This window comes from Lissotriton vulgaris, chromosome 5 (assembly GCF_964263255.1).
Source record: "Lissotriton vulgaris chromosome 5, aLisVul1.2, whole genome shotgun sequence".
Classification (NCBI taxonomy): domain Eukaryota; kingdom Metazoa; phylum Chordata; class Amphibia; order Caudata; family Salamandridae; genus Lissotriton; species Lissotriton vulgaris.
In genome coordinates this window covers 1,395,645,654-1,395,663,241 of record NC_141693.1, presented here as the reverse complement: position 1 = coordinate 1,395,663,241, position 17,588 = coordinate 1,395,645,654, and the positions used below count along the sequence as shown (strand labels likewise).

The following is a 17,588-nucleotide window of genomic DNA, read 5'->3' as shown; positions in this document are numbered from 1 at the left end:
AATCTGCAGTTCAGTGGCCTTAATGGTAAGTCTTAGGAAAATTTCATTTCATGGTCCTGCAGTGTACTCGAATGTAGAAAAGATGTTCACATTCCATAGTAAATCGCAATGAGACCAGATTTGTTTCTGTGTTCTGAGCTTTCCCCAGCAAGCGAAGTTGGCCAGAGGTCTACAAGGTGAAATAGATACATGATTGAACCACTTAGAAAGAACATTTTGGTAATCGCATAGTTCAGTTTCTGACACCAGTTTAAGGAGATGATGATGAATACCAGAATGGCTTGCTGATGTTGGCTTATTTGATTAGTGGTCAGAGCTTCATTCAGTGATTGTGTCTGCAGGTCTGAATTTTGAACGTATGATATTGTGTACTAGATTCTTGTAAAGGGTGAAATACGTGCAGAATGGAAGAGTAGTTCTAGAGCTGCTATTTGTGGAAAATATTCTTTCACCAATCCGGAACGTGATGGCTGTGTCTTTTTGTATCCTTCTCTTATTGCAGAGGTTTAATGTCGCAATAACCAGAGCAAAGGCCCTCTTGATAGTGGTGGGAAATCCCATTATACTAGACAAGGATCCCAACTGGTCCAGGTAAATACCAATAATAATTTTTTCCAACTTCTTAATGTGATCTACCATACACTTCTGTGTAATCTACACTCTTCATTTAAGTGTGTGAACAATAGCAATAGGATTTACCCTCGCAACATTAGCTTTCCACATTTGAATTAAATCTGTACATTAACATGGACCTATTACAATTGAAAGGAAATAGGTACGGTTTTTTAATGTTTTTTGGCCAATTCTAGCCCTGCCTCAGTTAGACCTCGAATCCATTTTTGTAACCAGGCTGCTGACTTAAACATTGTGAGTTTTATTTATTTTGTTATTGACAGCGAAGACACCAAGATAGGCACTGTTTGTTTTGGATGACATGTTGTTCTCAAAGAACTCTCTGGAGGAAGTTTTTGCTACTTTCCAAATCTCTTCCTGCTAGCAGACTATATTGCATTCAATCATCCCTCCCCAATGACAGCCCCCCCTCCCAATGACAGTCGGTTAGAATTGGCTGTCAGTAGTCATTTAGTGTGATAGTGTTGACATGGTAGGTTTACTTGACGTTTTTAAATGCGTTTTTTTTATTTTCTGCAAAAAGTATACTTTTGCTCCCACCATGCTGACTTACCAGTTTCTGTAACTTTCTGTGTTTGAATTGGCTATTATAAACCCTTGGATTTGGAGGTGAGATATAAGGCTTACAGTTTTTACTAGGGGTGCTGTCCGTTTTGCTTTTGATTTGCTGCACATTTAAGACCTAGTCTTATTTTCCTGATTTTGCTCATCATTTCAGAGTCCTGTAACCGATTGCCTTTCTCGCAATTCATTTCTATGTACTTTGGTTTATTTAATGAGACTACTACTGCATTTATATTTCTTCAATATTCTGTTTCGTACCTAAATTTTAATAAACCTACATGTATTTCTTAACTTCTGATCTATAACTCCCTTTATGGGGCAAGTCCTTTCTTACGGACTGTATTTTTAAATGCCATATTGATTCTCGTCTCCAGGATCATATTGCCTTGAGATTAACACCATCCCCCTCCCTGCAATCTGGCTGCCTCGATCATGCTGATCTAAGACTATAGCGCACTCACACCTGCCATCTTCATTTGTGCGGTTTTTGCATTGATATTGCATTAATTGGCACATCTGAGCCGGATTGAACTTTAAGGAACTAGTGACAACGGGCACTATGCTGCTTGTGGGCTTGAAAGCCAGGTGCAAGGATTTAAGGTATGAAGGCTATGTGGTAAGATATGGATAGATCAAGAATTTTCTGTTTGATCTGTTTCAAAGTGGCATATTATTGTTCTAGCTGGGTGATTAAACTGGCTGGTTTAATTTTACCTTCCCCTCTGGCTTTCTTTTATTTCCAGTTCTTGGTAGTCCACTCTTTTCTAGCAGGCATTCACTCACAGATATATACTTGTGGATCTAATATTCTCCCAGTTGGAATTTTTTCCCCAACCCTTTTTGTGTACTTTTTAATCTGGGATTGTTCTGGTTTTTACTGCAGCAAAGAACTGCCCATTTATTTCTAAACCAAGATTGGTGAAGCTAGGGGTTTAAAACCGGTTAATTCGGGGGCGTGGTCTGGCGCGTGACAAGATGGCTGCTTGAGCCTGGGGCTCCATGTTGTGAGGAGACCCGGACAGCGGTGAGTGCTTTTTGTGTGCTCTATAACAGCAGAAAATCGTCTGTTAGCAATGCGGAAAGCCCGGGGTTTAAGATGTGATGTTTCCGGTAAAGAACAATAACCCCCCTCATACTTCACAGTTCGAGTGGCTCTGGTCAGTCTGGATATTTTTGGCAACTCTAAGACGAATTTCTTCCTTTTCCAACAGCAAGACGTTGTGCTGTCATGACTTGCACTCTTCACTACAGGCAGGTCTGTCCTGACTTTTATCCCTGCCAATTGGGGAGATTAAGCGCACTACTAGCTACACTGTTGCAAATAGTACAGACTACACCGGAACAGTGCCTCTGCCTGTTCTTTTGCTACTGTTGCTACTTTATCAACGCCATAATGTGCTAAGCTCTGAATTTTAGTTTGACAAAAATTATTGGACCCACACTATAATATTATATTACTGAATAATTACCAATATACTACAGCTATTGTTTTGCCATACTGGGGAACATGAGAAGACCTACCTAAAATAGAAACTACATATTCATATGTATTGATATTCTATTGAACTATGGTGTAACAATACAAAACATATACAGTAGTGACTTTACATTACTAAACGCAAACAACGAAGGAGAACTGCCTGATCCTCTGAGATTAACTCTGCTCTACTTCAGATAAATATTGGATTTACATAATGCTGATCCTGGTTCAAGATAGTTGTAGAGATTAATATCTACTAATTATCCCCTACATATGTAGCTTATTACAAACTAGGATTTCTGATAAATGAATTCCGCTGCATTCTTGATTGGGACAGCCTGACTCATACACTAGCAGTTAACATACTACTTTCTATCTTGTGTACCTCTAACCCATCTACTGCTTCCAGGTCTAGATCCACCGTATGTGACCAGCATGTGACCAGCATATCGGATGAATGAGAAGGTCTCACAAGAAGTCCCTAATATATAAAGTAAATATAAAAGTTTAGACGAGTCTACTTTCTAAACCATAAAACAAATTACTGTTGGCTGTTCTTCAATAATCCTCCTTGTCATACGAACTACTTATTTACTCTGAGTGAAGTATATTTAAAAAGATAAACGCCCTCACAGTTCTATATCAAAGAACTGACGCTAAGAAGGTAAAGATGCCTTCTGGTAAGACAAATGGGAAATCTGTAAAACAGTCCCTTTTCTCAGAAGCTCTAAGCCAAGGTCTTTCTACATCAAATGTAAGGAGTACTGCTACCTTGACATTAAACCATCCTACTCCTACAATGTCATCATCCTCAGCTTCCACTATGGATCTTAATCTCCAAGAAATGGATGCTGTAAGCTGACGATTGAAAGGTATGGAAAATTCCATATCCACTCTTATAACTGAAACCATATCTTTTTGCATGTATATTGCTGGATTCCAAAATCTGGTGGATGGTTTATCTGCACGAATGAAAACAGTTGAGAACAGGCTTGATGCTATACCAGACCCTGACCAATAACTTCTCTTTCTTAGGAGTAAAGTAGTTGACTCAGAAGACAGAAACCATCGCGATAATGTTTGCTTTTTTGGCCTCCCTGTGAAAAATAGAAGGGTTAGATGTCAAATCCTTTCTCAGAAATACCCTAACAAGACTTACAGGTCTTACTTTTGAACCACCATTAGAAATACAGAGAGCCCATCATCTTGGATCGCCCAATATGGGCAAATATTTACGACCCTGCATGCTCATGACCTGCTTCCTGCGTCATGAACAAGCCCGTCAACTGATCATTTCAGCTCGTACTCAAGGTTCATATATATTCCAACGTCATGAAATCAGAATGGCCACAGATTTTTCAAAAGAAACTAATGAACGTCGTGCAGCTTTTCTCTCTTTTCAACCCCGTCTTTGTCAGCTTGATGTCAAATATGGTCTTTTCGGGCCTGCACGCTTACGAATCACTTCGTACAATTTCCGAAGACTTCTTTGATTTCAGACTAGCTTCGTCATTTTCTGGATAATCTTCTCCCCCAAAACATGGAGTATACGGAATCATTACCAAAAGTTGAACCCCAACTTCTATCATTGAATTCTATGATATCTCTGGGTGAAACTCTACATAATTCATGCCGTTCCCAGAGTAGAAAACGAAACCTGGATCGACCTATACATTCCCTGGGAGATCGAGAACAGGCCCTTCAGACAGTAGCTGCCCTTACACAGGAAAGAGATCGGGAAAAATCACGCTCTGCTCTTAAATCCCCTTCATGTGAAGAAGTATCTTGAACTATGACTGATTGATTGACTTTCTACATTAACCAACAGATGGGAGTTTGTCCCATTGATGATCGCTGGAAAAGATGATCGGATGAGTACTTGAACATCTGTTTATTTGTTATACATATTTGTTATATATTATTTGTAATTTGATTTGTTCACCCTTATTCTCTCCTCTACTCCTCCTCTAAACGTGAACCAAGAATAATACCTAATTATTGTTCTCTTCATTGACCCTATTCCTCTTCCTACAGTTCCTCAATTTATGTACATGTGAACATTTCTCTTGTCTTTAGAACTTTTCGTTATGTATTGTTAAACCTCATATGATAAAGAGCTAAGATACTTTATTATATACATAAATTGTCGATCATCTGTTATAAACTTGCTATAGGTTTGTCATGAATTATAAGTACCACTATACTCTTTCTTTATACATTTTTCATACATCTTTCTCTTCGTTCTTAACTATCCTATAAATAAGACAATAAATTAATTTCTTAATATTTAATTATCTAATTATATTATTGCTACTTTACATGATCTTATCCAGATGAGATCATATTTAAATGTGACAATTATATATACTAATATTTAATTACTATTATTACTATGCTAACAAGAGCTTATTTGATTGTACCATATATTTGACTATTTCATATTATATTGTCCTTTCTCTTATTTACTTTTTCTCTCTCCTTCACTTCTCATTGTACTCCCTCATCCCCTCTTGCACTATACCCTCAAGTTATAAATCTTTCCTAAATTCCTTCAACCATAACTCCAAATTCTACTCTCTTGTTCGAAAACTGTTATTATTTTTGCATAGATGCACTTTTCACTACTGACTGTCGCCAGATGGGTCTGCTCAGGCATGAATAGCCTGAAAGTTTAGACCCGCAGTAAGCAGTTTCTTTCTCCTGGTGCTGTTTCCTTCACACAGCACATGTATCACTCTTTCCCTTGTATTTTCATTAGTTTTTTCCTGAAATTCACTACTCTTCCTTCCTACTTACTACTTTATATAACACATAAGTGATCCCTCCATAACCCTTTAATTTCTTTGCCTTTTCTAACAGACTATTTATCCGTTTCCTCTCTATGCCGTTCTTATTCCTCTTCTTCGTTTTCCCCCTCCTTTCTTCAGCTCCTTCTCTTTACACAATCTACTCTTGTATCCCTTATTTTTTTCTTTCCTTTGATACTCTTCCAATACTTGTTTATTCCCTATTCCTATATTTTCAATATTTTAGTCCTTTCTTTATTTACACCATCTTCACAGCTTAACACACCTTATCCCTAATCTCTTTACATTCCCAACGCATAAATGGCTATTAACACATTCTCTTCCTCTCATCCGATACATATAATTTCATGGAATGTTCATGGTCTTGAGCACTTTATAAAATGCAAAAAAAGTACTTTCTTACTTAAAAAAGAAAAAAACTGATATCGCTCTCCTACAGGAAACTTATCTAGATGCTTTGGAGTCATTTAAAGTACAACGAGCATGGGTGGGAAAAGTTATCCATTGTGGTTTGACCGTACAACCCTCGTCAGAGAAGAATCAACCACGGAAGTGTGGTGAGGCTATCCTCCTACACAAATCTCTACCCATCACAACTATCAAAACTTGGATTGATCCAGAGGGTAGATGTCTTTGCTAAGCTAAAAATTGGTGAAAAGATCTTCTGCGTTGGTTCAATATATGCCCCAACAGGTGCCAAACGTTCCTACTGTCTCAATTGAAATCGCTTTCTTGTAGAGATTGGAGCATACTTGAATTGAATTGAAAGGAAATTTATAATGCGCAAAACAATAACCCGCAGGTATCAAGGCGCCTAGCAAAATGATCAGAGAATGATCAGGAAAAAGACAAGAAACCCTACACATATGCTTGCTGAAAAAGAAGGGTTTTTAAAGCAGTGCGGAAGTTCTGTAAGGACGGGAGAGATCTCAGATCCAGAGGAAGTTCATTCCACCACTTAGGAGCAAGAGTGGAGAAGGTTCTTCCACCCCATTTGGCTCTTCGTACACGGGGGGCTGCCAGACGCAATTTCCCAGAGGAACGCAGGTTCCTTCGGGGGACATAGTGGGAGATGATGGATCCTATTCCAGTATCGCTCTTTTTGGCAATGGCTCTGTAGGTCATACATAGAACTTTAAACCGGATTCGGTGTTCTACCGGCAGCCAGTGCAGCGTTTTCCTGGCTGCAGTGGCCGAGGAGCGTCTGGGAATATCCAGGACAAATCTGGCTATGGCGTTTTGGACTACCTGTAAGCGCTGCAGCTGTCCTTTGTTAAGTCCAGCATACAGCGCATTACAGTAGTCCAGACGCGAGCCGATGAGAGCAACGGCTATTTGTTTTCTTGCCTGGAAGGAGAGATATTTCCTGATCCTTCGTAGGGTGTGAATCAGGCCCCAACAGGTGGAGACAGTTCTGCTCACCTGGCTGCCTAAGTCAAGGGCAGGGTCTATTAGCACCCCGAGATTCTTGGCAGAAGATGTGGGGGAAGGGCATGTTCCAAGTGAGTCGGGCCACCAATTGGCTGACCAGATGTTTTCTTTCCCCCCAAACACCATCACCTCAGTCTTCTCCCCATTCAGTTTCAGAGAGTTCTGGATCATCCATTGACCAACCGCCTCCATACAAGATTTAAACTTGGAGGCGATTAGTTCGTCTGAATGGGGAAGAGAGACGAGGATTTGAGTGTCGTCTGCGTACGAGACTACCTCCATCCCGAACGATCTTATTAATTTGGCTAGTGGGGTAACATAGATATTGAAAAGGGTCGGGCTGAGTGCTGACCCTTGAGGAACCCCACATAGCACAGGTCGGGATGGAGATAGGAACTCCCCCTGCTTGACTCTTTGTTCCCTCCCCGTGAGAAAAGAGGTCAAAAGATCCAGAGCTGCGTTCTTCACCCCCACCTCCCTCAGCCGCGATGTAAGTACTGAGGGGGAGAGGGTATCGAAAGCCGCAGTTAGATCTAGCAGGACCAGGAGAGAGGTCTGGCCCTCATCTACTGTCGTGCGGATCTTGTCGAGCACGATGGTGAGGGCTGACTCGGTGCTGAATTCTCTCCTGAATCCATGCTGGGAGGAGTCTAAGCATCCCGAGCTTTCCAGAAAGACGGCGAGATGCTTGTTAAGATGTGTCTCAAGCATCTTCGCTGGGGCAGGGAGCAGGGAGATAGGCCGGAAGTTTTTTAGGACCCCCGGATCCAGAGAGGCCTTTTTCAACAGGGGTTTTACTACCGCCTTCTTCCACTCTACAGGGAAAATACCATCTCTGATGGCTAGATTCATTATCTCTAGCAGCGGTGGTAAGAGGGTCTCCCTGCACTGCTTGTTGACTTTCAGTGGGCAGGTATCCAGAGGGGAACCAGACTTGGTCTTGGCTAGCAGTAGCTCAAGATCTTGCAAGGCCAGCGGGGGAAAAGAGTCCAGGGTGCATGATGGGGAGATTTCTGTGGTGATCAGGCTCATCTCTACCCTAGGTGTAGATGCACTGAGAACAGCTCTTTGATCCTCGAGGGCCAGGTGGATATCCTGGATTTTAGTATGGAAGAAGGAGGCAATCTTATCACAAAGATCCTGCGAAGGAATGACAGGGTCAGGGGCTTGCAATTTGACCAGGGAGTCAACAGTTTTAAAGAGCTCCTTCGGAGAGGAGAGCGAGGAAGTCACGGTGACAAAGTATTCTTGTTTAGCCTGCAAAATTTCAGCTTTGTATTTTTTAACAAGAAGTCTATGAGCTTCCTTGTTCTTGAAGTCCCAACTAGCATGCCATAGCCTCTCCTTTCTCCTCACTTCTTGCCTAAGAAGCCTAAGGGAGTCGGAGAACCAGGGGGCAGAAGGTCTCTTTCTAGCTCGGCGCCGAGATTGCACTGGGGCCAGTTTATTCAAGGCCTCGGTAGTGACCTGTTCAAAGTGAGCGACTGCAGTCTGTACGCTATCTAGGCCAGTGGTAGCAAGGCTTGCAGCCCAGGGCACGAAGGAATTGCTATTAATATTCCTGAAGTTTCTGGTAGTCTCTATTGTGTGGTTCCCTATTTTACAGGAGTTCACCCTATGATGTTTCAGAAGGAAGGGGACCGCCAGATGGTCAGACCAGGAAAGATGGATCGGGTCCTTGGTAGTCAAACGGGGGTCATTGGAGAAGATGCCATCCAAAGTGTGTCCTGCACGATGTGTGGCTCCCGTAACACGTTGCGTAAGCCTGCAGGATTCTAGGGCCTCAATGAGACAGGAGGTATCAGAAAGGTCGTGCCGTTCTAGGTGGTAGTTAAAGTCACCCAGGATGGAAAAATTGTCTCGGCCAAAATAGGGTTCAAGAGACTGGAGGAGGTGATGAGTGAAATGGGTTCTCGAGCCAGGGGGTCGATAAATTAAGATACCGTTAAAAAAGGGGCGTTGCGCTTCCTTTGTTGTAAAATAAAGTGCTTGAAAACTGTCAGGAAAATCAGTTATGGGTACTATGTGGCATTGTAGGTGATCTTTATGAAGGATCGCTATCACCCCACCTACTCGTCCCTGCCTATCGAGTCTGGCCAGGCAGTACCCTTCAGGGACAGCCTCTATTAGGTCAGGGTCGGAAGAATCCTTGGCCCAAGTTTCGGTTACAAACACTAAAGTGGGCGTTCTGTCCAGTACCATCTCCTTAAACATAACCTTGTTCTTGATAAGGGAGCGGGCATTAACCAAGATGCCCTCTACTCCCACTGTGTTAGAACTGGATGTGGCGGGGTGTTCAGAGGTAGGATAGATGGGGGCGGAGTTAAGAGGTCTGGACGAGGAATGACAGCCACATCGTAGTGGAAGCAGGAAATCATCCGGTTCATAGGAATGTGAGCAGCGTTTTTTACGAGGTTTGAGAGCCAACAATTCGCAAAGAGAGTAGCTGCAGGGGAGAGATGACATGTTACCAGAGTCCAGGGGCCAGCCGTCCAGCGCGTCCTTGGCGCGGACGGGCGCAGACGGGCTGGACTCTGGCGTGACTCCGGCGGGCATCCGGCGCATCCGCTACCGCGTCCGCTACGCGGAGCGTCAAGGGTCTCTTTTATATCGACTAGAGCGCGAGGGCGCGCCTACACCCCCAAGATGGCCGCTAAACAGCCCTCGCCTCCCCATACAGCTACGTCATCGGTGGTGACTGGAACCTAGCCTGGAATGCGATTCTAGAAAGAGCAGGCCTCTTATACAAATGCAGTATTGGTGACAGAGCACTACTGGGCGATATACCATCAGATCATTGGCTCCCTTGTCATCCATCAGATCAAGAATTTACCTTTCTTTCCTCTGTTCATGGTACACAATCTAGGATAGGTTACTTTCTTATCTCTCATTCCTTAGTTGCAATTAACTAATGAATCCAGTATCTTAGAATCCGTAATTTCTGATCATTCTCCAGTTCTACTCGCTCTGTAAGTAGGGTTATTCTATTCAGGTAGAAAACCGTGGCGTGTGAACACTCAAAGATACCGTTCACCTTAGGGTAAAAGCCAATTACGTTCCCTTCTCTCTGAATACTTAACTAATAACAAATCATCAGTTACTTCTTGTAGAACTGCCTGGGCAGCTGCAAAAGCAACTATCTGCGGACACCTAATGAGGGATGAAGCTTTGGCTAATAAGGCAGCATCTTTGCTTAGCACTGAACTTGAGACTCAAATTAATTTGCCTCGTTTATACACTTCTTGTCCTATTGTAACCAACCGCAAAAGCCTGGAATTGGCTAAAATGACACTTAATGACTTATATACGTTCAAAGCGGAGTATGCTCTTTAACGTCTAAACGGTAGACATTATGTAAAAGGAGAGGAAGTGGGACGCTTAATTGCAGCACAGCTCAAGCAACATGAAGCCTCCATGGCTATATCCTCAATACAAACAGAATCAGGCGAAATTCTAACTAAACTGAAAGGTATAGTAAATATTTTCGCATCCTTTTATAAAGAACTCTACACTCCTGAAGATCAAATAACTACAAATCTCGAAAAAATGTATGTCCCTTATCTGACACAGGAGGGTAGACATTTACTGAATGGTGACATTACCATGGAAGAAGTTACTACAGCCATCTCCAAATTACGGTATCATAAATCTCCAGGTGAGGATGGATTCCCTGCAGAATATTATAAGTGGTCTGGAAAAGAAATGATTGACACTCTTCATTCTTCTTTCAATGAAGCTGTCCAAACATCCTCTCTTCGACCCATTTCTAATATAGCATTAATTGCAGTTATCCATTAGCCGGTCAGAAATCCGCTCGCTTGTGGTAGCTATCGCCCCATTTCCTTAATAAACAACTATATTAAAATTCTTGCAAGTATTCTAGCGTCACAGCTCCGTAAAGTTATCCCTTCCTTTATACACCATTCATAGGTTGGCTTTGTTCCAGGTCATTCCTGTAGAAATCATCTCCGAACACTAGCCCATACTTTATGGTCTGCTAAGGGACTGTCGGAAGATGCAGTCGCTCTTTCTCTGGATGCAGAGAAGGTGCTTGATTGGGTCTATCTTTTCGCCACCATGAAATGCTTTGTCCTAAGTGATCAGTTTATTTCCAAGGTCCGCTTAATATATGACAATCCCATAGGCCAGGTCACCTGTGGAGTTTTTCTTTCTGATTCCTTTCCAATTCAGAGAGATACTCGCCAAGGTTGCCCCCTATTCCCCTTTTATTCTTTTTAGCGATGGAACCCCTTGCTTCATTTATAAGTCAATCATCACAGGCTCAGGTTATACCTATAATGGGAGGAATGTCAAAACTATACTTATACACTGATGATATTATTCTTACTCTTAAAGATCTCTCTCATTCTTTATCCACCCTACTTGAGATTATTAATGAGTTCTCAGCCCTTTCTGGGTATAAGCTAAATTGAGACAAAAGTGAAGCTCTCCCGCTCTCTCTTCAGGTACAACAAAAGCTTCAGTTGATGGATTTCCCTTTAGCTGGAAATCATCCCAATAAAAATATTTAGGAATTTTGATTAATCGCAGTCTAGTGGGAATGGTTTTGGATAATCTCTCCCCTCTTATAGCGCAAATGAAACAGACTTTGCCAAATAGTCACTCTTGGGCTTTTCCATGTGAGGAAGAATGAAGGTGGTTAGAATGGTCACTAGTATCTCTGGCCACACTTCGTCGTATAGATTCCAGTATACTGACCTTTGTTTGGGGGAACTATGCATCCTTGTATAGCTGCTGCTAAATTAATTGCTCATTGTTACCATGGAGCTTTAGGCTTACCATAATTAGAACAATACTCCTTAGCCTTAAATCTTCACACAACTGGCTTACCTACTTCCAGGTGTCCATGATCCTCCGCAATGGGGCACAATGGAACGCTTAATACTTAAATGTGATGATGGCCTTAACTTCTTATACAGGACTCATAAGCCTTGAACTACCCCTTTGCATCCTGTACTTCATGCCACATATTGAGCATGGCAGCGTGCGCATCACCTTTAAAGGACTACTCATTGTTTACACTCTAAGCTCCATAATGGGGGAATGAAAGTATTCGAATCAATGGTTGTGCGCTTAACTGGACTCATCGGAGTACAGACATTAGATCAGATCATACTAAATGGTGAATTGAAATCCTTTGATCTCCTTTGTGAAGAATTTGACCTTCCCTTGCCTCAGGCTCCAAAACATCTACAATTACAGCATTGCCTGAGGAGATGGTTTGGTTCTTCTCCCTGGACATTAGAAATATCACTGATATTGGATTATCTCCATACTTGGGGTCAGCTTAAGGGAGTTAAGTCGGGACAATATTCCACTTTAACTAATCACCTATACTCGCAGCCACTTCTTAAAGCTCTTTACGTGCATTGACAAGCATGCCTACATATTACCATAGACAAAGATGCCTGGTCGGACATATTGGAAGCCCTGGAAAAAAACACTTGAGGCGTGCCTGAAATGTTGTATTTTTTAAACTTTACATGACTGGTACTGGACATCATCGAAATTACAACAAACAGGACTATCGCGCTCTAGATGTTGGAGATGTTCTGGAACGAACTGCGACCTTCTCCATATACTCTGTGAATGTCCCTTTATACTATATTTTTGGACAAAAATAGGAAGTACACTTAAGGAGACTATTCCTCTCCGACTTCATCTTACCACTTCTATTATTTTATTGCATAATCCTGGGAGTCCACATGTCATTCTACTGCTTGCGATACTTCATGTGGATCACCTCATGGTAACTGTTGTCCTAGACCATCCCACGCCCCGAGGCATCTCTCCTCTCCTGTCCCCCAGGAACTCAATAATGCTCCCCCACCCCTATCTCCAAGACTGCATGCTGGTTAACTGTCGATTGGCTGCCCGACATGCATCAGAAATCTCTGAAACCATCCTAAGTGAAGCCATAGACATCGCATTTCTCACGGAAACCTGGCTCAATGCCCACTCCTCTTCTATTCTTGATCTGCTCGCTCCCCCGGGTTACTCCATTCTCAGAAAAGATAGGCTTGACAACATTGGAGAGGGCCTTGCCGTTATCTACAAGGATGAACTCGAACTCTCACTTGTTCAGAACCCTGATCATCTTACTTTTGAATACATCGGTGCTGAACTTAGAGTACAGGGCTCCCCTCCTATCCGACTACATAATATCTACCATCCCCCTGGTGACCCTCTCCCCTTTGTGGAGGAATTGTCCGACCTCCTCACCCAATCCTCGATTTCCAACTCCAAAAACCTCTTCCTTGGAGACTTTAATCGCCATTGGAACAAAAAGGATGGTTCGAGGCATGTGGGCTGCTAAATTCATATCTTAGCATTAGATCGCCGCCTAGTGTTGGGTCCGGATGATCGCACATTGTTGTCCTGGAAGAGTCTTCGAAGTATCCTGAGATAGGTGGCTCCTCCCCTGGACTACAGTGCGCATGGGCATCGGCTCCATCCCCAGATTGTTTTTTTCCGCCATTGGGTTCGGATGCGGTCTCGACGTCTCTCCGTCGGAACCGAGAAAACATAACTTTAAACGGCCAAAAGGCTGTGTGTTCTTTACGTCGGTATTGTTTGCGTGCGGTCTCGAGTTCTTCCGTCTCTCGGAGCCGGAATAAGCGGAGTTTTTCAACTCTTCGGACATCGAGGCCTTCTCATCGCGACTCGACACCGATTTTCCAACATGGAGCGGAGTCCGTTTAAGCTCTGTCCGCTCTGTGGGTCCAAATACCCACATATAGACGTGCACCCGGTCTGTAACAAATGCCTTTTGCCAGATCATGACGAAGGAAGCTGCAGGGCCTGTGCGAGTTTCAGGTCAAAGAAGACTCTCACGATTCGGCGCGCGGTGCGCCTTGTGGCCAAACAAGCGGCCCCGGATCCAGAAAACATCTTCGACGACCAAGAAGAGGAGGACCGGAGCCATCATCTTCAAATCTCCCCGCCCGAGACGGAGGTCGAGGCAGATCCGGAAGACGACGACTGAGTCGTGGGTCAAGGCCTTGAATACGTCGACGAGGTAGGGGACGACGAAGAGGTTTATGGGGCCGTGGAAGATAGCTCAGAGGACGAGCTATGCCCCGAAGTTTACGGACATAAGGAGCGGGTCACGGGATCGCCTGTCGGCCTTACCCAAGACCCCGTAGCGCAAGCCACGGCCCCGCCTGCGGGCCCGGCCACGGACATACTTGCTGCGCAGAGGGTATCGAAACCGAAACTGAAAGCAACGGTATCGACTACACCTAAAATGGCCGACCCGAAACCGAAACCGAAACTTAAGGACTCAGGCGTCCCTAAGATGGCGATCATAACAACAAAAACGAATAAGCCTGCAGCCTCATCGACTCCGTCGACCTCCGGTCCGCAGAAGTCGAAGAAATCTGGCGATTCCACAGGGTCGAAATCGGCGCCGGAGGAGAGATCCTCTAAAAAGGGTGGCACGCACAAGACAAGCGCGCCGGCGCCGGCGAAGCCCGCCAAAGCCAGCGACACAGCTCCGGCTCCGACTGGGACATCTGCGCATCGGTCCAAGGACTCTGGGTCGGCGGACGTGGCATCATCGTCCAACCCTCCAAAAGACCAACAGAACGTCGGATCCGAAGGCAAGGCCACCTCGTCGGTGCCAAAGGCCACTGTCACCGACGCATCTCTCATTGCTTCTTCACTACAAAGAATTAGGGAGAAGGCCTCTGCTTCGTCGGCGCCGGCGCCATCGCCGCAGAAGGCGACAGACGTCCCGGTCAAGCCCGCAAGTAAACTCATCTTCCTTCTGCCGCCAAAAGTGGCGCCGAAGGCCTTTTCATCAAAATCGACGCCAAAGAAGTCGGAATCTTCTACGGCAGGGGCATTTTCAGCGCGAGTACTCGACTCAGAAGAGGATTCGGAGTGCTTCATAGACGCAGACACGGGCAAATTAACCCTTTACAAAAGGAAGATCACTTCACAGCCGGTGGAATCCTATGTCATCCCACTGAAGAAGAAAAAGTTTCCACAGGACGCCTCAGGCCTCATGGAACCTATCCAGCCCCCTCCAAGATGGAGCCCAACACCGTCTCCAGACCACTCTGAAAGTGAGGGCTATGATGAAGATGACCAATACACTTTCCCGGTCAATGAACCAGATGCACAGCAGGATTCATATGATGACATTGGGGACCAAGGCACCCAAAATGTGGGACAAGACCCACAGGCTTTCAGTACACGTGCATCCCCAACAGAGGATTCTGCAGGTTTCCATGCACTCATTGAGAGGGCAGCTGCTAATCATGATGTGGACATGCATGCTGACCCAGTTGAAGAAGACTTTCTATTCGACACTTTTTCAGTCTCGGAAAGAACTGTAAAGACACTGCCTATGCTCAAAGGGGTCCTCAAGCATGCTGCGGACATCTTTAAAGAGCCTACCAGGGCGAGGGTGGTCAACCCACGTATTGAAAAAAAGTACAGACCAGCGCCTGCAGACCCTGCATACATTCGGGGACAGTTGCCGCTTGACTCCCTTGTGGTCGCAAATGCCCGTAAAAGGGCCAACTCCCAAACAACGGGTGAAGCTCCTCCCCCGGATAAGGAGTCCAAAGTGCTAGAGGCAGGAGGCAAAAGAGTGGCTGCGCAAGCTGCCAATTTCTGGCGTATTGCAAATACACAGGCACTACTGGCTCGTTATGATAGGTCATATTACGACACACTAGAGCAAATTGTGCAACACCTGCCTCCGCAGTTTCAAGAGGGCACCAAAATGATTATACAGGAAGGACAACTGATCTCCAACGCGGCCATAAAGTGTGCACTTGATGCCGCGGACACAGCCGCTAGGGCCATTAACACCAGTGTCATGCTGAGACGACAGGCGTGGCTCCGCATATCGGGGTTTAAACCTGACATTCAAACAACCATACTTAATCAACCAGTCAATCCTGATAGACTGTTTGGTCCAGATGTTGACACCACCCTGGAAAAAATTAAAAAAGACACCGAAACTGCTAAATCTATGGGGGCCCTACAATCACAGCAGTTTCGTGGCAATAGTTTTCGTCGCTCAGGTGCCCGTGGAGTCACCAGAGGACAGATGGGTCAGCAGTCACAGTTCCCTAGAGGTGGAGCACAATCCTCGTACCCCAAACAGAACAAGAGGGGCTACAGGGGAAACAGCAACAAAGGACGCGGCAGAGGGACCAGCAATTCACGCTCCTCTGCCCCAAGCAACCAGTGACTCTCTGTCACTGCCCCCCGACCACTTAACACCTGTCGGGGGGAGACTACAGCAGTTCCTGCCCGTCTGGATCAACATCACCACAGACAGGTGGGTGCGACAACTTATCCAGTACGGTTATTGTCTAGAGTTAAAATCCACTCCACCCAACATTCCACCAAGGCAAAGACCTATGTCCGCAGAGCACTTGCACTTATTGCAGCAGGAAGTGGTGGTGATGCTGCAAAAAGGAGCAATCGAGCTCGTGCCAGTGGGGGAGGAAGGCACAGGGGTATATTCCCTGTACTTCCTCATTCCAAAGAAGGACGGATCTCTCAGACCAATTCTGGATCTCCGTCCCCTCAATCTGTATATACTGTCAGAGCATTTCCATATGCTTACACTGCAACAGATTCTTCCTATGTTAAACAAAGGAGACTTCTTAGCAACCTTAGACCTCAAGGATGCTTATTTCCACATTCCACTACACCCGTCCCACAGAAAGTACCTCAGGTTCACTATCCAAGGCACGCATTATCAGTTCAAAGTCCTACCCTCCGGAGTCACAACAGCCCCAAGGGTGTTTACCAAGTGCCTGGCGACAGTAGCAGCGCACCTCAGGAGGCAGAACATCCATGTCTACCCCTACCTCGACGACTGGCTCGTTCAAGCCAGGTCGGAACAACAGTGCGCCACGGACATGTCGACTACCATTCACCTCCTCCACGACCTGGGTTTCTCGTTGAATTACCCAAAGTCACACCTTCAGCCGGCACATGTCCGGCAGTTTCTGGGTGCGACAATCAATACCCTGACGGCCAAGGCGCAACCAAACCAGGTCAGGATAGACAGCATGCAGTCTCTAATCCAGAAGTTCAGACCGAGACACTCACTTCCAGCAAGAGTGTTCATGCAGTTGATAGGCATGATGGCCTCCTGCATCTTCATAGTCCCTCACGCACGGTTGCATATGCGCCCGCTCCAGGAGTGCTTAGCAAATCAGTGGACACAGGCTCAGGGACAATTAACAGACCTAGTGTTGGTTACCAGTCGGGCATACAACTCTCTGCATTGGTGGACTCCACACAACCTTTGCAAGGGCCGACTGTTCCAGGAGCCAGTGCCACAGGTTATCCTGACAACGGACGCATCTCTCCAGGGATGGGGAGCTCATCTGCTCACTTACACGGTGCAGGGACTATGGACGACGCAGCAACAGAAGATGCACATCAACTATCTAGAACTGATGGCGATCTTCATGGCGCTCAAGTCCTTCATTGTACATCTGTGCAACAAAGTGGTGTTAGTCCGGACGGACAACATGACCGCGATGTACTACATCCAAAAGCAGGGGGGCACCCACTCACCGCAGCTGTCTCACCTGGCTCAGAGCATGTGGAAGTGGGCCATTCAGAGGAACATCTTCCTCATGGCAGAACACCTCCCAGGGAAGGACAATCAGATG

The 17,588-nt window shown here is 45.0% G+C and overlaps 1 protein-coding gene across 1 annotated transcript in view; it reads left to right on the top strand.

Annotated features, from left to right (window-relative positions):
- Positions 1–17,588, top strand: part of MOV10 (Mov10 RNA helicase) — a 360,143-nt gene that overhangs the window by 284,856 nt on the left and 57,699 nt on the right. Inside the window, exon 20 of the mRNA XM_086923342.1 lies at positions 503–591. Within this exon, the coding sequence (XP_086779468.1) occupies positions 503–591 (89 nt within the window). The remainder of the gene's footprint in view (positions 1–502; positions 592–17,588) is intronic.